The 26,985-nt window shown below is 41.8% G+C and overlaps 1 protein-coding gene across 6 annotated transcripts in view; it reads left to right on the top strand.

Moving 5' to 3' along the window:
* The window catches only part of rnf111 (ring finger protein 111), a 137,163-nt gene that overhangs the window by 14,782 nt on the left and 95,396 nt on the right, over positions 1-26,985 (top strand). For 5 of the 6 annotated variants that reach the window (XR_015073824.1, XR_015073825.1, XM_085968709.1 and 2 more), the window contains exon 2: positions 16,258-17,161. Coding sequence is in view for 4 of the 6 variants with exons in the window: in XM_085968709.1 (XP_085824835.1) it covers positions 16,339-17,161 (823 nt within the window). In the remaining 2 variants the exon portion in view is untranslated. Of the gene's footprint in view, positions 1-1,064; positions 1,126-16,257; positions 17,162-26,985 lie in introns of all 6 variants that reach the window. The other variant, XM_085968706.1, reaches the window with a different exon arrangement.

The raw sequence follows: 26,985 nt of genomic DNA, 5'->3' as shown, positions 1-26,985 counted from the left end.
CCGATGCATTGTTTCTATTTGAAAATGGGCACTTTGTTGCTGGCGGGAAGGTTGGTAAGACGGATCAAGTTATTCAGCTTCTGTTCGTTGTAGCAACTTTAGTCTGTTTTGGAAAGTGTAATATCCTGCCATTTCGATGAGTTTCATCTACTCTGACTAGCTGCAACGTGGTGTTCCAACTTGTTACTCTGATGAAATTGTTTAAATTACTCTTATGTGAAATCTCTCAGTTTATTGAGAAGTGGGAGAGGGACCTTTTTTCATTTACTGAATTTTTTTTCTCTGTGAACAGTTTTTGCTCCTTCCCTCCTGTTGGCAGAACCGTTCAAAGGTATAAACACACTGATATAATAGCAAAATACTGCGGATGCTGGAAATCTGAAATAACAACAGAAAATGCTGGAAATATTCAGCAGGCCAGGCAGCATCCGTGGAGAGAGAAACAGAGTTAACGTTTCGGGTCCCAGACCTGAAACGTTAACTCTTGTTTCTCTCTCCACGGATGCTGCCTGGCCTGCTGAGTATTTCCAGCATTTTCTGTTGGTATAAACACACTGGTTTTACTCGAAGGAGGTGAGGCCTTCCAGTTGCCAAGGCTTGCCTTTTGGCCGAGTCTGAGCATCAATAAGAACATCTTTTTACCCTATTTTAAGGCTTACTCTTTAGTCGGCTCTCATAATGTTCATGGGGCAAAGAAGTCCTGATTGGATAAGAAAGACAGACTTGCATTTATATAGCGCATTTCACGACCTTGGGATGTCCCAAAGCGCTTTACAGCCAATGAAATGCTAAGTGTAGTCACTGTTGTGGGAAATGCAGTTGCCAATTTGTGCATAGCGAGCTCCCACAAACAGCAACGTGACAATGACCAGATGGTCTGTTTTTGTGATTTTGATTGAGGGATAAATATTGCCCAGGACACTGGGGATAACTTCCCCTGCTTTTCTTAGAATTAGTGCCATGGGATGTTTTGCGTCCACCTGAGAGGGCAGATCTAAGAAGTTGTACAGTATAAATGAGTGTGCTGAGCAGATTGTAACCCTGTGTTCCTGTTTTATGTACAGCTTGTCCCTTTATCCACAAGAAGATAATTTGGAGAAAGAGTGGAACCTGCAGGGTTAAGAAGTATGTGTTTTTCTTCAGTTTTTCTTGCATACACTTCCTGCAGCTGGTTGGAACCTCTCTACAGATCAGCTGGAGCGACGGTTCTGAATGGGAAGCCCCAATGTTTTAGTCCTTGTCCTTGCATGTTGCCTAGCAAATTAAATCGGGTGGTTGAGAACGGAAGGAATGCACAGCTGCAATCTGCTCTGCCTTGCCTGCATTAAAGCTGCAGCTCTTCCAGGGTAGCAGGAATAATATTCTGCTTAAACTCAATTGGCTTTTTTTAAAAAGTTGAACCAAGTAGAAAGTAGCATTCAAACTAATCTAGAACCACCAGTTGAGTTAAATTTATAGAAGATGGTGGTGCCATTTCACTACACAGTACTTTAAGGATGAAGGAATCCACAGCAGTTTTGTTTGGGTAGCCGCTCTGGACTCGAATCATGTTCATTCTGCAGTGACGAGCTCAAAAACAAATTGTGTCTTGACGGGATGCCTTGCATTCCATTGAATGCTCCCTTCTCATTTATTGTGTCAAGTATCATTTATCTTTCTCACTTCATCTTGGTTTATTTACTGTTGAGGTGTGACAACTTTTTCCTGATACTCCCATCATTAATACACTGCTATTTCATTTAGATTTTAACTTTGCAGTAAATGCTAGAGCTGCCAAAAGCATTTTTTTTTAAATTGCTTATACTAAGCTAACTTTCTTCATCTTTCAAACAGTGATCCACAGCTGGGGCTGAGTGCAAGTCCACTACAGAACCGGGTAGTCCTTGCCAATGGGTGCAGTCTGCAAGTATGTGGTCTGCATCTTCTAACTGGTCCCAGCAGCAAAGAGGGGAGTCACAAAGTCCCCACTTAGTCATTTACACCAAATCCGATCGTTGCATATCTGAACCAATTGAGCTTTATCCACGGATGTCATGGAAGATTAAAACCATGGTGCAAGATTGTTGAATCTGTCACTGAGCAGACATTGGTTATGTTTGAAGCTTATTCTTCCCACCGAGTACGGCATCTGTTAGTGACATCTAAGTTCCTTAGAAACATTGTCCAAACGGGTGCCTTGAGCTAAGACGCTCAGTGTATTAACTACATCTTTAGACAGGGATATAGGTGGCATGTCTTGCACAATAGAGCAGATTCTGCAATGCGACCTTTCGTTTGATTCAGGTGGGCCGATGTTGGACAGATCCGATAGCTAGGCCAGGTTGGTTGGTCTCATAGTACCTGTTATTATACATGTGGTTTCATTCAGCTAAGTGTCTATTAGTCCTTTGTGAGAAGAGCTAAACCTCATCAGGGAGCAATACTATGCCCAGAGTTCCTTATTGTCTCTGCATTGGCACTTCAGGTTGTACCAGCTATTTTGCTGATCAAGTTGTTCCTTGTCATTATTTTCAGTGTGGTCTTGGTAAGGTGTTCCTTGAAAGTCATAAATATAAGATAGTAACTAATAAATCCAATAGGGAATTCAGGAGAAACATCTTTACTGAGAGAGTGGTTAGAATGTGGAATTTGCTGCCACATGTAGTGGTTGAAGCGAATAGGATAGATGCATTTAAAGGGAAGTTAGATAAGTACATGAGGGAGAAAGGAATAGAAGGATCTGCTGATAGGGTAAGATAAAGTAGGGTGGGAGGAAGCTTGTGTGGAGCATAAACATCTGTGCTGTAAATTCTATATGTAATTCAGGAAAGTGTTGAGCTGTTGTCCTTTGGTTTAGATGGAAAAAGCTGGAAATTGTCTTTTTGGCACTTGGTATAAGTTTCCATCTTTTGCAAGAGTGGGCCGTCTCTCTCATGTCAGCATTCGGGACTTTTAGGGGACTGATAAATCCTGGTACGGTACTGTACTGCCAGACAGCTGCCACCTGTGTAAATAAAATCCCTGTCAGTGGTGTTGGGGACAGTCATTTATGAAGAAGTTGAAAAGTGTCGGTTCTAGAACTTGACCCTGAGGTAGACTGCTGTTTTGGAGCCTTTGTGAGCTGATTTTTTTTGTCCAAGTAAATATTGCAACCGGTTGCCTCTCAGCAGAAGTTTCACAGCCATGACAACCCATTGTGGTAGGGCCGATGACAGTTTGTACACTAGGCATGTGGCAGATTTTGCTACAGCTGAGTGGCTTGCTAGGCCATTTCAGAGGACAATTAAGAGTCAACTACATTGCTGTGGGTCTGGAGTCACATATAGGCCAGACCAGGTAAGGACAGCAGATTTCCTTCCCTGAAGGACATTGGTGAACCAGATGGGTTTTTACAACAATCTGATGGTTTCATGGTCACCATTACTGATGCTAGTAATTATTCCAGATTTATTTCATTAACTGAATTTAAATTCCCCAGCTGCCGTGGTGGGATTTGAACTTGCATCTCTGGATCACTAGCCCAGTGACATTACCACTACGCTGCCATCCCCCTGCAATAAGGAAGGCAAATGGCATGTTGGCCTTTATTGCAAGGGGGTTGGAGTATAAGAGTAAGGAAGTCTTGCTACAACTGTACAGGGCCTTGGTGAGACCACACCTGGAGTACTGTGCACAGTTTTGGTCTGCTTATCTAAGGAAGGATATACTTGCCTTGGAGGTGGTGCAACGAAGGTTCACTAAATTGATTCCTGGGATGAGAGGGCTGTCCTATGATGAGAGATTGTGTAGAATGGGCCTATACTCTCTGGAGTTTAGAAGGAGAGGTGATCTCATTGAAACATACAAGATTCTGAAGGGGATTGACAGGGTAGATGCTGAGTGGTTGTTTCCCCTGGCTGGAGTGTCTAGAACTAGGGGGCACAGTCTCAGGATAAGGTGTAGGCCATTTAAGACTGAGATGAGGAAGAATCTCTTCACTCAGAGGGTTGTGGAATTCTCTGCCCCAGAGGGCTGTGGATGCTGAGTCTTTGAGTATATTCAAGGCTGAGATAGATAGATAGATTTTTGGACTCTAGGGGAATCGAGGGATATGGGGATCGGGTGGGAAAGTGGAGTGAGGTCGATGATCAGCCATGATCTTATTGAATGGCAGAGCAGGCTCGAATGGCCGTATGGCCTACTCCTGCTCTTACTACTTATGTTCTCTAGGAGGCTTGTACACGTTCACCATTCTGAAATGGCCTGCTCTCTCACTATCACAGAGTTCCAAATTAGATGAGAGTGGTTGTGTGTCAGCAATATCTGCTCTAATATAAGTAATACGGCCATATTTGCTATGCAGAGGGTAACTCATAAGGTGCTACTTTCCCATTGTATCTTAAGTATCCTGCTTAAGCAGGGAAAATCAATGCTGCAAGTAAAGAGCAAATCTTTCAGATCGTGGCCAGCTTGGATTCTCAGGCGATCTCACAGGGCAATGACTCTCTATGAAAGAAACACTTCCTAACATATAACCTAACTCTTTGCCTACATATTTTATACACATTTCCCCCAGTTCTTCAATCCGTATCTATAACAAATAACCTACCCTGTGGTATTGCTGAGTGAATGCAAAATATTGTGCAGTCTTGATCAACAGATCTATACTATAAACTAAATTGAGACTGTCTAACGTCATTTCATATAGGACCTACAGTCAGTAGAGAGCAGGCATCTGCCTGACCGAGGGCACCACCCAGTCCCCAGATGCCACCCCTTCAACACATTAAGAGCATAACCTTTGCAAAGCGTAGCCACTTTGAATGTGAGGTGTACTTTCTCACAGCATGTTGACTGTGTTTTGGATTAAAATCCTCCCCTTTTTCTTTATGCCCTTTGCACCATATGCTTCAAACTTTGAAGCACAGGATGTATTCAGATATTCCATTCATATGAATCATTTTCACTGCAGTAAGCTCTGTAGATGCAGCTACACCATAGTTTCAACTCTGCTACTAATGCATGTGATGTGTTGCACCGCATTTTGTAGCAATGAAATCATATTTTGTCTTTAACAGTAGAGTCCTGTGGGAGTTTTTCCATGTGTTAATGAATACAGCAAGGATGCCGAGGCAAGCTTTGTGTGGCATTTTCAAGCCACACTTCACATCAGAACATAAAGGATAGAACAAAAAAAGACTATTCTGAGTTTAAACCAGTTCCCTCCACAGACTATATAATGAACTATTTTCCTAAGGCCCCTCCCCTCCCCATAATAAATTGTGCAAAAATATTATCTGTTTAACCTTGCATCATTTGTTGATGCAGGTAGCCTTCCTTAGGTTGACCTCTCCGATATGGGTGCAGCAGCATTGTACTCTATACAGTATTTGATCATCTCTGCTTGTACTAATATCTATATAATCCTCAAGATTACAAGATAAATGCAGGGAGCATTTGGCCCTTCATAGTTCATCCATTTGGAAATGCTGGACTGTCTCTCTTCCCCCTCCCACTGCGACATCCAATTTACTGGAGATATACTAGATAAATGTTCAACTGTTTTGGAGCTATGGACCAAATCCAGAAACAATGAATGGGCTGCATGTAATTACACACTAATGTGAGTCCCCATACACACAAATGCAAGACTCCCACATAGTGCAAAATCCCTCCATACACTATATAATGACACCCTTGTAAAGAAAAAAAGGAAGACCCTTCAAAGTGAGAGAGCCTGTATAGCTTTTGGGAGCATCGTCTGGGCTGTCCGTGCTCAGGAGATTAGGAAGGGGCAATTTGTGGCTGATCCTTGTGAGCACAGGCTGCAGCAGAAAGAGGCAGCCAGGTCAGAAACCTTCCCTGCACATACCCCTCGCTGCATAAATTAAGGATTCTATCTAATCCTGATAGTTGAGTGTTGGTGGAACTGTTTGAGAACTGTAATTGGTCTTGGCAATTCCATACATACTTTGATTGCTGTGCATCTCAATGCCACCCACAGCAAATATAGCGGAAGCACTTGTGGGACATTTGCCAATCAGACCAAGTAATGCATCTATCAGATGTTGACAAACAGGAAATATGGACCTCTTTCCTGTAGGCTACAGATGCATTCGCACCCGTACGACCAGATTTAGGAACAGCTTCTTTCCCAGGGCTGTCATCCTACTGAACTCCACAAATAAACTCTAAAGCCAGCACATCTGCCAATGCACTTTATTATGTTTATATGATAATGTATTACAAGCCAAATGTATGTTGAATGTTTAAATGTCTTAATCTAAATGTACACTCTCGGGAGCCGCAAGCCTGCATTTCGTTGTACTGCACTTGTGCACTAACAATGACAATAAAAGTTGATTTGATTTGATTTGATTTGAAGTCACCCCAAACCCTAGTCAGGTTGACTGCTGAATGGGGTCTTGCAGCCCACAGGCCTCCACCCAACTTCTACAGCTACCTGCCATTACCCCAACCCACTGCAAAAACAAAATTTTAAACGACTATTCATCAAAACTGGTGCTCATTTTGTGAGGGGGGTGGGTGGGGTGCAGGAGGAGGTGATGTCTGCACCAGAGTGTAAGCCTGTCTTTTCTCTCCTTGGGTGCTGATGGGCTTGCTGAGTGCTTCTATTGATTTTGCTGTGATTTTTGTTCCCCTCCCCCCATATTTTTGTATTTTTTGTGCATCCTTCCCATGCTTTTTCACCACCTTAGCTATTTTCATGTTGTTTTTTTGAATGTCTTATCATTACTGTACATCTTTATATATAGTATATCATCCATCATTTAAAAAAAAAACAGGTTTGCTGGGTATTCAATTCATTAGCTACTCTGTGATGGGAATCAACAACCAGAAAACCAGTTTTTCCACTCTTTCTCCCTCCTCCCCCATTTGTTTTGTTCAGTCCCATTACGAACCTGACTGACTTCCCATTTTCCAGTTCTGACGATGGGCATTTACATCCAAAATATTAACCTATCTTTTCTCTTTTCAGGTGCTGATGGATCTGCTGTTTATTTCCACTGTTTTCTGTTTTTATTACTAATATTAGTTTGGGTTGTCTCTTGCAAGCTTAAATATGGAATCTTCATTCGTAGTCTCAATGGTGGCACTGGGTAAGATCAAGCTCCACTGCTGATTTCGCAATTTCAGCTACAGCAGGCTGTAAGCTAATAGGCATCTCCCCAGAGAGAGGGGGATGCTAAATTGGAAGGGGTATCCATTGGTTGGCTGTGAGCTGAGTAATAGAGAGTGCATCTCTCTATCTCTTGATCAGCGGGCTTCAAATCTAGCAAGAACAAAATATTCTCCTCAAATTGGGAACAGCACTGCATGCAATCTAAATCCAGTTTCTATCTCTCTCTACTATATAAATTAATTTGGCAGTCTCCTTGAGGTGTGACACAGATACAATGGCTAATTCTGAGCTGGAAGCATCACACTGCAGGAGGTGCACTTAAGGTTGAGGTTTATAATTAGGGAAATGTACTGTTTTTAAAAATAAGTTTACTTGCTCTGGATGTGCATAAATGATTTGTTTCTGACTGTCTGCACTTCTCAGCAGGAGAACCAGACTTCCTTTTGTGTGTGTGTGTGTATTTAGATATTCAAGTTTGGGTTTAGAAAGGATTGTGATACACTTGGATTATATCCAGGTAAATCCAGTCCTATGTGTGCCTTCAATAATTTTTTTAAAAGTAAACTATCAACAAATGATGCTGGTCAGCAAACCCAACTAATCCTTTAGCTCTTTTATTACAGTAAAGTGCTAAAAAGTGTACTTGGGCTTTCATAATTTTAACATTTCTTGATGACATTGATATGGAAAAGATGACAACCTAAAATTTTGGAAATATACAGTGGGTCTATCAGCATCTGAAAGGGGAAAAGGTCAGTTGACATTTTTAAGTGTAGACCCTTGGTCAGGGGCTGATTCTTTCTAATTCCCACATGTTGTTGCTATGCTTGCTGCTAGTGTCATTACCTATAATGACAAAGCCCAAATATCTTTGTCACTAGGTGGTTAATTTAAAAAATAGTTTTATTTCCACTTTCAGAAGTTGGGAACAAGTTTTGAGTCTTTCCACATTTTGCTCTATCTATCCTAAGCTGAGAAGGTGGGTCAGCTACCTGTTCTCCGCATCTAAAAATGTCTAGCTCTCGTGCTGCACATTTTACAAAGTGCTTCATTCTCAGTCGGAATTTTGCTACCAGAGGCAGCAATTCCACTCGTATTAATGTCTCTGTTGCCACAGAGGCGACTTTCTTTTGTGCCCTTCAGTAGGCTGAACAAAATTTCTTGTTCATTGGCCTCTATGGGCCTTTGCCAGCAAACCGAGATTAAGGTGCAAGTCATGACTTTCAAACAACTGCACGTGCAAGAATTGAGATGGGTGTATTTTTTTGGGAGGGGGGAGAAGCGGGCTGAAGTCTTGGAATCTTCCATGGGCCTCCCACTAATGTTATTGATGAGATCAGGAACTGTCGTGTGGAGAATGATATTGCGAATCTGTGCATTTCCACTCTGTAGTGCAGCACACTGGCTCCTAAGTTGCCTGCAACCATGGCAGTTCCATTTTCTTTTGAATACTTTGTAATCTGTACTCTCTTTTGATGCTGCTGCAAGTTCTTGGATTCCCCAACACTCATCTCTCACTTAGCACACAAAATTCACAATTAAAAAGAAAGAAAGACTTATATTTATATAGTGTCTTTCACGACTTCAGGATGTCCCAAAGCGCTTCCGGGCCTCTGAAGTACTTTTGATGTGTAGTTACTTTTGTAATTGAATTAAAAAATGAAGTGTAGACTCTAAATGGTCTCTGTGCAAAAATACTTTAGATTTGTATTGAAAACATGGACAGCGCAAGAGTGAAAAATGGACAAAATGAGTTGGTATGTGCACTCCTCTAATTTTGATGGGTGGAAAAAGTGCCAGTGCCAGTCCATTCTGGTAGCAAAGTACCTAGTGAATAAATTACCGTTTTTGAGTTGGTTATGGAAATACAGGTTGAGCGTCCCAAATCCGGAGTTCCGGAATGTTCTGGAATCCAGACTCTGGGACGATTGGTGGCAGGGGTCTGGAATCCATAAAATGTTCCGGAATCCGGACACCCTGAGGGAGGCTTACCAAAAACCGGAAATAGTGCAACCTGGGCCCAGGCGTTTCCGGACTCGGCACATGTTTCTGATGTCCAAAGTCTGGAAATATCGCAACCTGGGCTCGGGCGTTTCCGGACTCGGCACATCAGAAACACATTCCGAAGTCCCGAAAACCCCCAGTCCTAATTTATCCACTTCCTGATCACGGCCATAATATTGATCAGCGGATGCTGTCTTCACCTAGCACTGACGTCACCTTAGCAGAAACAGTAATCTACATGTGCACTTGTACAAAATTACGCAGTACTGCAATGCTAAAATGTGTGAGATAGATGAGTCTAAAGATTGGCATAATTTCATAATTTTCAATGTTGTCACTAGAATTTCAGTAAAGTGCAATGCTGGGTATATGATACTGTGAAAGTACTCAGCAGTACAATTAGATTATAGTTTTCAAACTTGGGTTATGTTTGCAGAGACTGTTGTGAGCTAATTAACATCAGGATGAAGTACAGGTGGTGTGAACTAAGACTTGAATTTATGTAGCGAATTTCACGACTTCAGGACGTCCCAAAAGTGTTTTACAGTCAATTAAATACTTTTGAAGTGCAGTCACTGCTGTAACGTAGGAAACACGGCAGCCAATTTGCACACAGCAAGGCCCCACAAACAGCAATGTGATAATGGCCAGATAATCTGTTTTAGTGACGTTGCTTGAGGGATAAATATTGGCCAGGACACCGGGGCGAACTCCCCGCTACTCTTCAAAATAGCGCCATGGAATCTTTTACATTCATTTGAGGCGTCAGATGAGGCCTCAGTTTTAACATCTCATTTGAAAGGCAGCACCTTCATCAGTGCAGCACTCCCTCAGTACTGCATTGAAGTGTCAGTTTAGATTTTGTGCTCAATGCCCTAGAGTGGGACTTGAACCCACAGCCTTCTGTAGCAAATTAGAAAACAATACGCTAAGCTCAGTGATGACACTTATTTAATTTAATGTGCCTTATGTTCACTCCAAAATAATGGGTATTTACTGTACTTATCTGAACGTCCTTTTGTTAACTTAGCAGAATTTGAGGCTTTTATGATTCAAGTAAAAAAATTTTTTTTTTAAGTTTTGGAGAACAAGAATCTAACAGGACTAGACAGACTAGATGCGGGAAGGATGTTCCCGATGGCGGGGAGTCCAGAACCAGGCGTCGCAGTCTAAGGATAAGGGGTAAGCCATTTAGGACTGAGATGAGGAGGAATTTCTTCACCCAGTGAGTGGAGAACCTGTGGAATTCTCTACCACAGAAGGCAGTTGAGGCCAACTTATTAAATATATTCAAGAAGGAGTTGGATATATTTCTTAAGGCTAAAGGGATATGGGGAGAAGGCAGGGACAGGGTACTGAATTTGGATGATCAGCCATGATCTCATTAAATGGCGGAGCAGGCTCGAGGGGCCGAATGGCCTACTCCTGCTCCTATCTTCTATGTTTCTCTGCATGAGCAGATTGCAGGGCTTGTCCCTACCAGTAAAGAACTCAATTTTCCTATAACACCGTTGGTTACCAAAATATAGCTGTGTTATCGGATAAATTATTTAAAATATTGGTACCATTACGCCATAGGAAAAAAATGCACTTAAGCCAACATGCTTTACAATGCCAATATATATTTTTTTGCCATTATTTGTAATTTTTCATGTCTGATTGCTCCCATCACTGCCACGAGACAGTACATCACTCTTGTGTTGTCGAGCTCAAAACACTCTTCCAACACAACCTTAGTTGAAAGAACAAAGCTATAATTGTATTACTGTGTGTGCAGTTCAGTCTGACATCGTCTGGCAATTCCATGACATTTTACCAAAATCCAAATTTCTGCATAACACTATTGTACACATCATATGGCAAAAAGAAAATGGATATTCTATAGGAAAATATGAATCACTTTATTGACAAGTTTTAGTAATTATTTTGAAGTAAATGTCTGATTCTGATCTGAAACTGTGATATAAAATGATTCCTTATGTGTTTTCACCTTCCCTTCTAGAAATGTAAGTGTTCTTATTCCAAATACATGATTAATTTGAAACGATATGAGTCTAGTGAATATAAACATAGTACAATAACTAGTCTACAAATCGGTTTGATAGTGGGGTGGGGGGAGAATCATTTTGAACCACGCTGTCTATTAGCCTGTGGTCAGTTTTTATACTTTGTAAAACTTTGCTAGTCATTCATTTTATACAGCAGATTGTCACATTTCATGATTTTTCAAAGTAAACCCTTTTGGTTAGATGTGTGTCATTAGTTTGATATTTTGATGCCACAAAGGCAGTTGAGGCATAGATTTAGGTTATATATCTGCAGCATTTGCACCACGTTGCACTCTGCTGTGCATACCCTGTTTCCCTATGGCTGCTGAGAATAATGGCTGAGAAGCAGATATCCACTGAAAGTGGATAATTTTGAAAAAACAGAGATGAACTAAGAAAAGAGAGAAATTATGATCTCTCCAGATAGAGGTAGGAAATAGTGTTACAGATGAGAGAGATTGGCATGGGTGATTAGTACTTGGGTGAGAGCTGGGAAGGAAGTTGGAAGGCTTGAAAAACAATTGAGGTGAATCGTTGTTAAGCAATGGGATGTTGGGACAGTGAAAATAGTCCAAGCCAGTACTATTAGTGTTTATTTACTGTACTTACATAAGAACATAAGAAATATAAGAATGAGGAGGAGGAGTAGGCCATTCGGCCCTTCGAGCCTGCTCCACCATTCAATGAGATCATGGCTGATCTTCTGCCTCAACTCCACTCACCGGCCCTATCGTCATATCCCTTGATGCCCTTACTAGTCAGAAATCTATCGACTTCTGTCTTGAATATACCCAATGATTGAGCCTCCACAGCCCTCTGGGGTAGAGAATTCCAAAGATTCACCACCCTCTGAGTGAAGACATTTCTTCTCATCTCAGTCCTGAATGGCCGACCTTTTATCCTGAGTAGGATTATTTCTAGCTTTTGAAACTTTCAGTTGTTAAAATTTGTTGTTTTTGGAATGTTAACTAGATATAATGAATCCAAAGAAAAAAACAAAATATAGATTATAAACAGATAGGGAATTTGGGAACGGTGGGACAAGCAATAATGGATCTCTGGTGTGAGCAAAGCCCCATCAAATTAGAGATCGTAAGAGAAGGCCAATGACATACTTGTGTAGTTACTTGTTTGTTTTGTAAGCAAACACAGCAGCTGAATTGTGCACAGCAAAGTCCCCAAATCAGCAATGAGCTAAATAACCAGATAATCTGTTTGGCGCTGTTGGTTGAGGAATAAATGTTGGCCCGGACACCAGAAGAACTCCCATCACTCTTCTTCAAATAGTGCCACATGATCTTTTATGTCCAACTTATCCGAAAGACAGCAGCTCCAGCAATGGAATGCTGCCTCAGTACTGCTCTGAGGCGTCAACCTGGATTGTGTACTTCAGTCCTGGAGTGGGGCTTGAACCACAACCTTCTGATTCAAACGCAATGTTACTTTTAAACCATCTGGTTGATTACATCGGATATACGGCACAGAAACGGGCCATTTGGCCCAACCAGTCCATGCCGGCGTTTATGCTCCACACGAGCCTCCTCCAGTCTTTCTTCATCTAAATCTATCAGCATAACCCTCGATTCCCTTCTCCCTCATATGCTTGTCTAGCCTCCCCTTAAATGCATCGATACTATTTGCTTCAACTATTCCCTGTGGTAGTGAGTTCCACATTCTCACCACTCTTTAGGTAAAGAAGTTTCTTCTGAATTCCCTATTGGATTTCTTGGTGACTATTATATTGATGGCCTCTTACGCTCTTCCCCACAAGTGGAAACATTCTCTCTGTATCGACTCTTATCAAAAATTTTCATAATTTTAAAGACCTCTATTAGGTCACCCCTCAGCCTTTTTTCAAGAGAAAAGAGACCCAGCCTGTTCATCCTTTCCGGATATGTATACCCGCGCATTTCTGGTATCATCCTTGTAAAACTTCTCTACACCCTCTCCAGTGCCTCTATATCCTTTTTATAATATGGCGACCAGAACTGTTCGCAGTACTCCGAGTGTGGTTGAACCAAGGTTTGATACAGGTTTAGCACAACTTCCCTACTTTTCAATTCTATCCCTCTAGAAATAAACCCTAGTGCTTGGTTTGCTTTTTTTATGGCCTTGCTAACCTGTGTCGCAACTTTTAGTGATTTGTGCATTTGTACTTCTAGATCCCTTTGTTCCCCTACCCCACCCAGACTCGCACCCTCCAAGTGAAAAGTGACCTCCCTATTCTTCCTACCAAAATATACCTCACATTTATCTGCGTTGAACTTAATTTGCCAATTATATGCCCATTCTGCAAGTTTATTAATGTCCTCCTGTGACCTGTTGCAGTCCTCCTCAGTATTGACTATTCCCCCGCCCCCCCCCCCCAAAAAAAAATTTGGCATCATCCTCAAATTTAGAAATTGTGTTTTTGATTCCTAAGTTTAAATCGTTAATGTAAATTGTGAACAACAGTGGTCCCAGCACTGATCCTTGTGGAGCACCACTACCCACCTTCTGCCACTGTGAATAGCTACCCTTTACTCCTACTCTCTGCTTTCTGGCCTGAAGCCGGCCAGCAATCCATTCTGCTACTTGTCCCCTGACTCCGCATTCTCTGACCTTGTTCATCAGTCTATTATGGGGTACCTTATCGAAGGCCTTTTGAAAATCCAGATAAATTACATCTACTGTATTACCATTGTCTACACTCTCTGTTACCTCTTCAAAAAATTCAATATGGTTGGTCAAGCAAGACTTTCCCTTTTGAAATCCATGTTGACTATTCATCATTATTATAGTTTTGGTTTCTAGATATTGAATTTTCTCCTTTTTTAATAGGGATTCCATTATTTTTCCTACCACCGATGTTAAGCTGACTGGTCTATAATTCCCTGGACATGTTCTATCCCCCTTCTTAAATTTCGATATTAGGTTAGCTATCCACCGGTCCTCTGGCACTATACCTTTTTCTAACGAATGATTGAATATGCGTAGTAATGCCTCTGCTATCTCTTCCCTCGATTCTTTTAAAATGCGTGAATGCAACCCGTCCGGACCCGGGGCTTTATCCTCTCTTGAGTTTGATTATTTAATATATCCCCTCTTTTTTAAATTTTAAATGCACTTATCTCATTACTAATCTCATCATCCAGTGGCATGTCCACCTGTTCTATCTTCCTGGTAAATCCTGAAGCAAAATAATTATTTAATATTTCTGCCATCCCTCTATCGTTGCCTGTGGTATTGTCTTGACTATCCCTTAATGGCCCTATTCCCATCCCAACCTTTTTTTTATTGATGAGCCAATAAAATATTTTACTATTTTTGTTTTATGTTCCTTGATAATTTAATTTCATAGTTCCTCTTTGCCTCCCTAATTGTTTTTTTGACTTCTCTCCTAATCTTTTTGCCTTCTCTCTTATCATGCACCCCCCTGCTGTCTGTGTACTTAATGTAAGCCTCTTTCCTTACCTTCAATTGTTCCCTTATGGCTTTATTCATCCATGGAATCTTATTATTTTTTAGTTTGTTCTTGCCTTTTTGCAAAATATATTGTTCCTGCACTCTGTTGAACACTGTTTTAAATGTTTCCCATTGCTGTTCTACATCGTTGTTTGCCAATATTATTGCCCATTTTTGTTTCCCAAGTTCTATTCTCAGCCCCTCAAAATCAGCTTTTCTCCAATCTATTAACCTGGTTTTCATCATACTTATGTCCTTCTGAAATATCATCTTAAAGCGTATTATATTATGGTCACTATTGCCTATATGTTCCCCTACCTTTTACTTCTTTTATCTGCTCTGGTTCATTCCCCATTACTAGATCCAATATTGAATCCTCCCTTGTTGGGCTTTTTACATATTGAGTTAGAAAGGAGTCCTGAACACATTGTAGGGACTCCATCCCCTTATCCCCTTTACCTCTCTTCTGTCCAATTAATATTGGGGTAGTTGAAATCCCCCATGATGATTATTCTATTTTTTTTTTTACTGATTTCCCTAATTTGTCTGCATATTTCTTCCTCCACTTCCCTTCCAATATTAGGTGGTCTATAGACTACGCCTATTAGTGTGATTGATCCTTTATTATCTTTTATCTCTAAACATATGGATTCTATTGTTGTCTTGCTGATATCTGCATCCCTTTTTTGTATTGCCATTATGTTATCCCTAATAAGTACAGCTACTCCACCTCCCCTTTCCCCCTCCCTATCTTCTCTAAATATGTTATACCCTGCAATGTTTAATTCCCAGTCCTGATTTTTCTGTAGCCACGTCTCGGTAATCCCTACTATGTCTGGTTCCTCGCAGCGTATGATTGCCTCCAGCTCCCCTGTTTTATTACGGACACTTGTGTGCGTTGCTGTACAGACAGTTTAACTCATTTTTAATAGGATTTCATCTCTCTTTGTTTAACCAACTTTTTAGATTTCTGTTCTATAACTCTATTTATTCCCTTGCCATGAATGTCCTCCCTTACTTTATTCTTTCCTGCGCTCTGTTCCTGCTTTGTTTATATTTAGGCTTGATGATTGTTAATTTAAAATTTTCTAGCACTCGTATCGCTAGATTACGTAGTCTTTACAGCACAGAAACAGGCCATTCGCCCTAACTGATCTATGCCGGTGTTTGTTCCGCAGGAACCTCCCCCCATCCTACTTCATCTAACCCTATCAGCAGATCCTTCTATTCCTTTCTCCCTCATGTACTTACCTACCTTCCCCTTAAATGCATCTATGCTATTCACCTCAACTACTACATGTGGTAGCAAGTTCCAGGTTCTAACCATTCTCTGGGTAAAGAAGTTTCTCCTGAATTCCTTCTTGGATTTATTAGTAACTCTTTTATATTTATGACCCCTAGTTTTGGACTTCACACAAGCGGAAACATCTTCTCTGGAGAATAGACCCCTGTTCAGTCGTTCCTGATAGTTATAACCTCTCAGTTCTGGTGGTATCCTTGTAAATCTTTTTTGCACCTTCTCCAGTTCCTCTATATCCGTTCTGTAATATGGAGGCCACTATTCAGATCAGACATGTATGGCAATATATATAGTAGAGTATTTATCTGTCTTATAAGGCTATGACTAACCTTATTTTTTCTTATGTCCTTTTTTTTCAGACTTAGTACAAGTTAAAGACCACCCAGTCCCTTAACGGACTTCTGGATGTAACTTTTCTAAACCAGACATTCAACCTGGATATGAAGACTGAGATAACACCTGATGCACCCAAAAGACAGGAGAGTTCAAAGGGGGCATTGATGAACCCTGAGCCAATCCTGGCAACAAAAAGTTTTAGTACAGACGTTGAAATGATTGCAAGTAAGGTTGGAAATGACTACTCTCATATTTGTGATTCTGGAAAGCGGATAAAGGACATGAATGGAAACAGACTAGAACAGGAGAAAATGATTGTTGTCAGAAAAAAGCGTAAGAGCCAGCAGGCTGGTCCCTCAGAAACTCAAAACTCTGATTTCAAAGATCGCCAGGGTAATGTTGGTCTGAGGCCCCGCATACAGCCGCAAGACCATGCAGATGATTCTTCTTTTAGTGACTGTGTTTCATCGCCTTCTTCGAGTCTACATTTTGGTGACTCTGATACAGTGACTTCAGAAGAAGAGGAGATTCCAGACAGACATTCCCAGGCAGTATTGAGTGGCACAAGTAGAACAATTCATTCAAAAATGCACAAGTGGCCTAGGTCTGAGCAGGAATCGATATCAGGGATCTTAATCAAGCGACCTTGTCTCCCGAACAGCAGTCTACGAAGGCCTCAACAGAGAAAGAAATTTACAAAACCTAATCCTTCTCAGCGGACTCAAAAGCAGAAGGAACGGATTTTATTGCAGAGGAAGAAAAGGGAAGTGTTTGCCCGCAGGAAGTATGCCTTGCTACAAAGTTCTAGCAGTTCAGGTGATAATGACCTTAGTAGCGAATCCTCCTCCAGCTCTTCCACTGAAGGGGAGGAGGATTTGTATGTGTCGAGGAGTGAAAGCCACCAAAATAGTACAACAGTTGCCTCAGGTAAAACTTTTTTCTTAGATTTTTTTTCTAGAAGTTGAAAAATAAAGGACGGGAGGTTGTACACTAAGTAGTAACTGAAGAAGAACTTGGTATATTAAAAAGAGATTGCAAACTGCCTTTCATTACTTACTACCAACTGTACAACCACATGTCCATTATTGGTATTCAATCACAGCTTAAAATATACAGGAAACTCTCGTTTAAACGGCACCTAAATATCCGGAATTCTCTATTAACCGGCAAAATTCATACTCCGAAGACACCTCAATAACCGGAAATGTTGCCGAGTCCAAGTCTCCCGCGGTGGTCGAGTTAGTCAGTGGGGGTAGTTCTCCAAACTGCCACTACTCGGCTTCTTGGCGCTGTCGGAAGTCCGAACACCTCAATAACAGGAGTCTGACTCCTTGTTTGTTAAAAATAGCCTCGGTAGATAACCCTCTCCGTCATCCGGAATTTTTAATCAACTGGCACCATCCCGGTCCCGTCGGTGCCGGATACCAAAGAGTTTCCTGTATCTATGTTTTGTTTATTTAGATATGTCTGTTGTTTATACCCTCCCCAATCCTTTCCCTTTTCAATGATTCAGCCCTCTATGATATCACAACACCACTGCTACAGTGGGTATCCTGATTGTTCTAATTTAAATTGTTTAATTCCAATCAGTACCTGATTTCCTGGTGCATTTGCTCTACAGTGGTAGCATCCATGTGAATCACTGGCCCGGAGTTTGCGGTGGGCAATGACGGTGAACTGTCAGCGGTCGGCGTCATTACCCCTCTGAAACTGACTACAACTTCAGAGTTTAGCGCATGCGCACCTAAATGTGGAAATCCTAAAGTTGCGGTCAGTCATTCACTGCTTCAACACAGGCTGAGCTGTGGACGCCCGCCCCCCTAGCCAGCAATCCATGAAATCAGCGGAACTGATGAAAACTTGGGCTTTTCTGCGCTCATATCGTTGTTAATACATGAAAAACTAATTTTTATATTTGTGGAATGTCAAATTTCTCCTTTATGATAAAAATTACTAATGTTTGTTCACTGATTTCAGCTTCTACCTTAACCTTATGTGTATGTCCAAATCTTTATTTCACTCTCCGACATTTTTAAAAAGTGGGGATAAAAGTTGCTTTTCATTTCTTGGTTTGCTGTCTGAGAATTCTTCCATGTGATTGGCTGCTTAGACAGTTTGGCGATGTCACCGCTGCATCGAAGCAGGAATCCCCTATTGACAGCGCTACAATCAATTACACGTCGAGAAACCCAAAGTTTTCGTCACAGAAATTGCGAGATCTTCGTGGGCAGCTTTCTCCGAGGTCAGCGGCGAGCGCCTTCGTTTCGCCGCCGACCGCAAATTACGGGCCATTGTTAAAGTGTAAATCGAGTTCCTGGTCCTGACCTGATTCTGAAGCAGAGTGGCAGAAATTCTGCCATTGTAGTGTAAATGGTGCCTCAGTGTTCAAATGATAGAACTTCAAAATTTTCAATTGTAGTCCAATTTAGACAGTACAGGAAACTTTGTGCTATCCGGCACCGACGGGACCGAGCTGTTGCCGTCCCATCAAAACTGCCGGACAAACCAGCGCTAATGTTGAAACATACGGAGATTTTGAGCTCCGTATCTGGCAACAAACCCTGTTGCTTAGCAACAGCTTCTGAACAGTCGGCCGTACCTTGCAAGCATCTCTGTAGCTTAGCAACAGCTTCAGCGAGACCTTGCAGAGCCTGACTGGTGGGGAAAAAAAAGCAACGACAAGAGGAAAAAAAACCTAACTAAACGGCTCCTGATTTTTGCCGGTGGCTCGAGCATTCCGGACAGTTAACCTCCGGATAAACCAAAGTTTCCTGTACAATGAAAGATGTAAGATCCACTAATTGCATGAACAGATGAGAATGCCGAAGATGCACGAGTAACATTTTCACAATCGGCAAACCTGAGATTTAATCTGTGAGGAGTAGTGTTACGTGTGGACAGCAACCCCTCCCTTTGTATAAGGAATTGCATAAGAACCACCGTAAAGATAACCAGCTTTGAGTTGTAGCAAGAAAGCACAGAGGTTAAATAATAGTATGAGCAGAGCATGAATTGAACATATGTAATCTGTGCATAAACATATGTTACATGAATAGCAACAATAAAAACAACAATGTGCATTTGTGTATCACACTCAAAGTAGAAAATGCTCCAATGTGCTTTGCAGCAAGGGGAGAAAATTACTTGAACGAAATGTATACTGAGCCATGGGGGAGAGTGTAGGTGGGGTGACCGCGAAAGGTGGGTTTTAAAAGGTAGAGAAAGCGAGAAGCGGAGAGGTTCAGAGGGAGTTCAAGAGAGTAGCGCCAAAAAGGGCAAAGGCTGTGCCGCAATGGTGAGACGAATGGAAGAAGGATGTACGAAAGGATGTGGGAGGCAACGTATGGCTGAAGGAGTTTGCGGAGGTTGGAGTGAGGCCACTGAATTGAGAATGGAGATTTTAAATGTAATGCTTTGCGGGACAGTGTGGGCCAGTGAGAGCTGGGGTGATTGGCAAGCAGGACTTACTGTGGGACAGGATACCGGCAGATGAGTTGGAATTTATGGAGGGTGTAAAGGTGGGAGTCCAGCGAGGAGGACAACGGAGAAATCAAGTCTAGAAGTGACAAAAGCATGAATTAAAGTTTCAATTGCGGAGTGGTTTGAGGTGGATGTGAAGGCAGTCCTTGTCATGGGAGTAAGCAGTCTTGGTGATAGAAAAACATGTAATGCTAGTGTAAGTCATGTGGCAGTGTCTTTGAGATGGTACTGTGCTATTCTGATTCATTGCATGGTATCGGGAGCGGTCTGCACAGAGCAGCATTAAACGGAGTGCACGTAAACAGAGTGTTTTATTTGGGAAGTTGGAAAGAGTGGGAATTCGGAGAGGAGGGGGAAGGAGTTGCTGCTTTTTGCCTACACTACTTGTAGTGCTTTGTATTACAGGTAGATATTTAATAGCATAACCATAACTTAATCTAGATCAAGAAAGTGGTCAAGAAACTAAACTATAAACGAAGTTACTTCAATACAAATTTAATTACATTTAATTAAATAGAACAAAGTCATATGGGGATGGCAGTGCAGGTGGTGTGCCACAACTGCAGCATGTGGGAGTTTGTGGAGAGCATTGTGATCGGACGACCAAGTTTACAGTAAGTGCCTGCATCTTGAGGAACTTCAGCTCAGAGTTGTTGAGCTGGAGTCTGAGGTGCAGACATTGCGGGGCATCAGGGAGGGGAAGAATTACCTGGACACTTTGATCCAGGAGGCAGTCACACCCCTTAGGTTAGGTAGTAGTACAGGTCTGGTTAGTGGTCAGGGACAGGAGGATGTGACTGGAACCCAGGTACAGTGCTGGAGCAGCCTCAGCCTTTGCCCTTGTCCAACAGGTATGAGGTTCTTGCTGCCTGTGTGGATGAGGGAAAAGCCTGCAGGACGGATGAGCAAGCTGACCATGGCACCACGGTACAGGAGGCCATTCAAATGGGGGGAGTGAAGGGGAATGTAGTTGTGGTCGGGGACAGTATAGTCAGAGGGATAGATACTGTTTTCTGCAGCCGCGACCGAGAGTTCCGAAGGTCGTGTTGCCTGCCCGGTGCCAGACATCTCCTCGCGGCTGGAGACGAACTTGGAGGGGGAGGATCCAGTTGTCATGGTCCACGTAGGAGCAAACGACATAGGAAGAACTAGGAATGAGGTTCTGCTGAGAGAGTTTGAGGAGTTGGGGTCCAAATTAAAACGCAGAACCTCAAAGATAATAGTCTCTGGATTGTTACCTGAGCCACGCGCCAATTGGCATAGGGATAAGCAGGTTAGAAGGTTAAATGCGTGGCTCAAGGAGTGGTGTGGGAGGCAGGGGTTTTGCTTCATGGGGCACTGGCACCAGTACTGGGGAAAGAAGGAGCTGTTCTGTTGGGACGGGCTCCACTTAAACCAGGCTGGAACCAGTGTCCTGGCGAATCGAATAACTGGGGCAGTAAACTAATGAAGTGGGGGTGGGAGGATTCAGGAAAGAGTAAATTTAAAAGCAGCAAGAGAAATGTCAAGGCTCTAGAGCAGAGCAGAGTTTTGGGTAAACATAAGCAGAGTGGGTCAGGAAGGACAGAGAGAGTAACAAAGGTAATAGAGCATCAGTGACTAAGGTGACATCAAGGAAAAATAGAAAAAAGTCAAAGCTAAAGGCACTATATCTGCGCGAAGCATTCGCAACAAAATAGATGAATTAATAGCTCAGATAGAAATTAATAGGTGTGATCTAATGGCCATTACGGAGACGTGGTTGCAAAATGACCACACCTTGGGAACTAAATATTCCAGGATACTTAACTTTTAGAAAAGATAGGCAAAATGGAAAAGGAGGTGGGGTAGCCCTGATAATAAAGGATGGGATAAAGACAGTAGAGAGAAAGGATCTTAGCTCCGAAAATCAAGAAGTAGAATCAGTTTGGGTGGAGCTAAGAAACAGCAAGCGGGAGAAAACACTGGTGGGAGTTGTTTATAGGCCCCCAAACAGTAGTTGTGATGTAGGGCAGAGTATAAATCAGGAAATTAGAGGCATGTAACAAGGGTAATACAGTAATCATGGGGGACTTTAATCTACATATAGACTGGGCAAACCAAATTTGCAGTAAAAGTGTGGAGGATGAATTTATGGAATGTATGCAAGGTAGTTTTCTAGATCAGTATGTTGAAGAACCAACTAGGGAACAGGCTATTTTAGATCTCGTATTGTGCAATGAGAAAGGGTTAATGAATAACCTTGTAGTAAAGGGGCCTTTAGGGATGAGTGACCATAATATGAAAGAATTTTATGTTAAGTTCGAAAGTGATTTAGTTAAATCTAAAGCTAGGGTCTTAAATCTAAACAAAGCAAGCTACGAGGGGCGAGGTGGCCAAGGTAGATTGGGAAACTACATTACATTAAAAGGTATGATGGTAGACGAGCAATGGCTAGCATTTAAAGAATTAATACATAATTTACAACAAATATACATTCCTTTTAAGGCACAAAAACCCCCAGAGGAAAAACAGTTTAACCGTGGCTAACAAGAGAAGTTAAAGGTAGTATTAGATCAAAGGAAGAGGCTTATAATGTTGCCAAAAAGAGCAGTAAGCCTGAGGATTGGGAGAATTTTAGAATTCAGCAAAGGAGGACCTAGAAATTGATTGCTAAAGGGAAAATAGAATATGAGAGTAAGCTAGCGAGAGACATAAAAACAGACTGTAAAAGCTTCTATAGGTATGTAAAAAGGAAAAGATTAGCGAAAGTAAATGTGGGCCCCTTAGAGGCTGAGACAGGAGAAATTATAATGGGGAATAAGGAAATGGCCGAGAAATTAAACAAATACTTTGTGTCTGTCTTCACGGAAGAAGACGCAAAAAACCTCCCGGAAATAGTGGAGAACCAAGGGTCTAGCGAGAATGAGAAACTGAAAGAAATTAGTATTAGTAAAAAAAGTAGTACTGGAGAAATTAATGGGTCTGAAAGCCGATAAATCCCCTGGAACTAATGGGCTACATCCTAGGGTTTTGAAAGAGGTGGCTATAGAGATAGTGGATGCATTGGTTGTTGTTTTCCAAAATTCCATAGATTCTAGAACGGTTCCTGCGGATTGAAAGGTGGTGAATGTAACCCCACTATTTTTAAGAAAGGAGGGAGAGAGAACGGGGAACTACAGACCAGTTAGCCTGACCTCAGTAGTCGGGAAAATGCTAGAATCTATTATTAAGGACGTGGTAACAGGGCACTTAGAAAATAGTTATAGGATTGGGCAGAGTCAACACGGATTTGCGAAAGGGAAATCGTGTTTGACAAATCTGTTAGTTTTTTGAGGTTGTAACTAGCAGAATAGATAAGAGGAAACCAGTGGATGTGGTGTATTTGGATTTTCAGAAGGCATTCAATAAGGTGCCACACGAGGTTATTAAACAAAATTAGGGCTCATGGAATTGGGGGTAATATTCTAGCATGGATTGAGGATTGGTTGATGGACAGAAAAGAGAGTAGGAATGAACGGGTCATTTTCGGGTTGGTAGGCTGTAACTAGTGGGGTACCACAAGGATCAGTGCTTGGGCCTCAGCTATTCACAATCTATCAATGATTTGGATGAGGGGACCAAATGTAATATATCCAAGTTTGCTGATGATACAAAGCTGGGTGGGAATGTAAGTTGTGAGGAGGATGCAAAGAGGCTTCAAGGGGATATAGGCAGGCTAAGTGAGTGGGCAACAACATGGGAAATGGGATATAATTTGGAGAAATGTGAAGTTATCCGCTTTGGTAGGAAAAATAGAAAAGCAGAGTATTTTTTAAATGGTGAGAGATTGGGAAATGTTGGTGTTCAGAGGGACCTGGGTGTCCTTGTACACGAATCACTGAAAGTTAACACGCAGGTACAGCAAGCAATTAGGAAAGCAAATGGTATGCTGGCCTTTATTACAAGAGGATTTGAGTATAAGAGTAAAGACGTCTTACTGCAATTATATAGGGCCCTGGTGAGACCACACCTGGAGTATTGTGTACAGTTTTGGTCTCCTTACCTAAGGAAGGATATACTTGCCTTAGAGGGAGTGCAACGAAGGTTCACCAGACTGATCCCTGGGTTGGGGGGGATTGTCCTATGAGGAGAGATTGAGTAGACTCGGCCTATATTCTCTAGAGTTTAGAAGAATGAGAGGTGATCTCATTGAAACATACAAAATTCTTACAGGGCTTGACAGGGTAGATGCAGGGAGAATGTTTCCCCTGGCTGGGGAGTCTAGAACCAGGGGTCACAGTCTCAGAATAAGGTGCTGGCCATTTAGGACTGAGTTGAGGAGAAATGTCTTCACTCAGAGGGTGATTGAATCTTTGGAATTCTCTACCCCAGAGGGCTGTGGAGGCTCAGTCGTTGAGTAAATTCAAGACAGAGGTCGATAGATTTTTGGATATTAAGGGAATCAAGAGATATGGGGATTGGGCAGGAAGGTGGAGTTGAGGTCGAAGATGAGCCATGATCTTATTGAATGGCGGAGTACGCTCGAGGGGCCGAATGGCCTACTCCTGCTCCTATCTCTCATGTTCTTGTGTTCTTATCTAACTAATTCAATTCCAGTTCACTAAGTAGCAAGTTTCCCTTCCACTTACCTTTTTTTGTTATATGTACAACAATAGTATCTCTGATTTTGGAGGATGTTCAGAACCACTCAAATAGTTGCACATAATCATGATAGTCATATTGTCCCTGAGTCAGGAACAGATTGGCATTGATAAAATGTATTCACATCCATAATAATATGATTAATTCTGTCATCTGCTGTATCGTGCTGCTTCCAGCAATGTTGCTTTAATATATTAATACAGAAGTGGCAGGAACCCAGTACAGTACTGTCATTGCACAATAGAAGCCAGTACCCAATAAAATGCCCAAGGGCCTGAACATGTTGACAGTTTCCAGATCTTGACCAGAATCCACAGTATTCAATTTTCTCCCTATGACAGAATTCATGTTTAACTGATACCCTCACCACTGTGCATCTCTCTTCAGCCATCTTAACATTGTGATCTTGGCAGAATTTTTTTTTCCTATTCCTTAGCCCAAGGTAACTGAACCAATTGTAATGTGCCCCCTGTCATCCTGGCTAATATTAGGTAACTGAGCATAGATCAGGGATCAGACCTGGGGCCGTTCTGATCTCTGTTTCTCAATACCATACCAAGCAGTGTATTTAATCATTGACCTATCATAGTGCTCATTGATCTCCTTCTTAAGTTTCCATAATTGTTCTGTCACCAATGATTGGTTTCAAGATATTTTTCTATTTTCAATGTAAAATAATAATAATACATATAAGACTGTTGCTAGTAAGCTCAAATAGGTTTTTGTGATTATTCATGGGCAGAAAAGTGGACCTATAGCACCTGCAAAAATCCACATTCCACTATTGAAGCCGTTTGCAGGTATATTTACAATTCATAACCCATCATATATTTTTTTAATGGACCATTTAATTTTACATCTGTGCAGTTCCTCATTGTGACATTTCAAAAGTTTTTTTGAATGATTCATTTAACCTTTTACCATCAACCTGGAATATTTTTGTCCAAGCTGCTGCAATTTTTATTATTAATCAACAGTAACAACAACTTGCATTTGTATAGCACCGTTAACGTAGTAATACATTCCAAGACACTTGGGAGCATGACCAGACAAAATTTAACACTGAGCCACATAGGAAATATTAAGACAGGTAACCAAAAGCTTGGTCAAAGAGGTAAGTTTTTTAAGGAGTGTCTGAAAGGGGGATAGAGAGACGGAGAGGTTTAGGGAGGAAACTCCAGAGCTTTGGGGCTTAGACAGCAGAAGGTGTGCGGCCCACAATGTTGGGCCAAAGGAAATCGAGGATGCACAAGAGGCCAAAATTGGAGGAATGCAGAGTTCAGAGGGTTGTAGGACTGGAGGAAGTTATAGAGATAGGGAGGGGCAACGCCATGGAGTGATTTGAAAAAAAGATGAGGATTTTAAATTTGAGGTTTTGCTGGACCGGGAGCCAGTGTAGGTCAGCGAGCACAGGGGTGATGGGCGAATGGGAGCTGGTGCGAGTTAGGATACGGGCAGTAGAGTTTTGGATCAGCTCAAGTTTACGGAGGGCGGAAGACGGGCGGCTGGCCAGGAGAGCATTGGAGTTGCCAGGTATGCTTATTGATCAGTGATTTTCAGAATACTTAAGTAGAATGTAGAGTACATTGCATTCAAAGTGCCTTGGGCTTTTAACTCTTCCTGTTATGATTCAATAGTGACTTCCCAGAGACACTCATTGCAAGTAGCTTCAAGGCATTACTGAAATAGGCAAGCTACTCCACAAGAATGAATCGTATCCTAGCAGCGGCTTGTCAACCAATTTCACTTCAACACAACAGATCCAGATCTGTCATTACCTCCAAGACTCTGCCAATCTCCTCCAAACTACAGTGCCAGTTGCTTCCATTTTGACTGTTCCTCCAGAATACAGTTTATCCTGCGGGCACGTTTCCTCTTCCTACTCTGTGCTATCCTCCTTGAAAACAGTCAATAGAAGAGGAGCAAAACCTGGGGTGTCCCAACAATTCGTGAAATTGGGGTGGTCAAGGAGGATAACTGCTTTGACCTCTACCTGCTACAAAATAAAAAAAGGGCTTCTTCAAAATTCTGCAGTAAATGTATCTTGTGTTACACAGCCGCCAGAAATTCTACTGGCACTAACATAACAGAATACTAATGCAGCTGTAGCCAAATCGGCACTTTACTGCACATTTTGAACTTAAAGCTATTGAGACCATGACGAGCATTGCCATCCACCACAAGATCATACCCGATGCCTCTTTGATCTCATCCCAGCAGGCGAACAGTCTAATGCAGCCCATAAACACTCTCGGTTTTTGCTTTTAGCATTGTGGGATAATCTGCTGATGTCCACCCCAACTTTCACCAGATTCATCTCTTCCATTAGATCAACCTCCTGCTCCACTGTACCTCCTGACTCAGCTTCTGACCACTCATCCCAATTCTTACTAGCATTGTTCACCTTGCTTCCAAAACTCTGTAATCATCCCAGTCCTTAAAAAAAAAAAAAAAAAAAAAAAAAAAAAAAAAAAAAACCTTCCTTCAACCCCTCTGTCCTTTCCAACTACTGACCATCTCTAACCATCTTTTCACCTCTCAATTCTGGAATTTGTTGCTGCCATGCAACTCTGTCCAGCTCTCACCACTCCATTTGAATCTTTTCAGTCCAGCTTTTGTCTCAGCCACAGGACTAAAACAGCCCTAGTCACTATAATCGTGGTGCATTA

The sequence above is a fragment of the Somniosus microcephalus genome, chromosome 27 (genome assembly GCF_052327205.1).
Source record: "Somniosus microcephalus isolate GS21.2 chromosome 27, FLI_Smic_1.0, whole genome shotgun sequence".
In the NCBI taxonomy this organism is placed as follows: Eukaryota; Metazoa; Chordata; class Chondrichthyes; order Squaliformes; family Somniosidae; genus Somniosus; species Somniosus microcephalus.
Note: the sequence above shows the minus strand (reverse complement) of the source record. Positions and strands in the feature narration are given on the sequence as shown.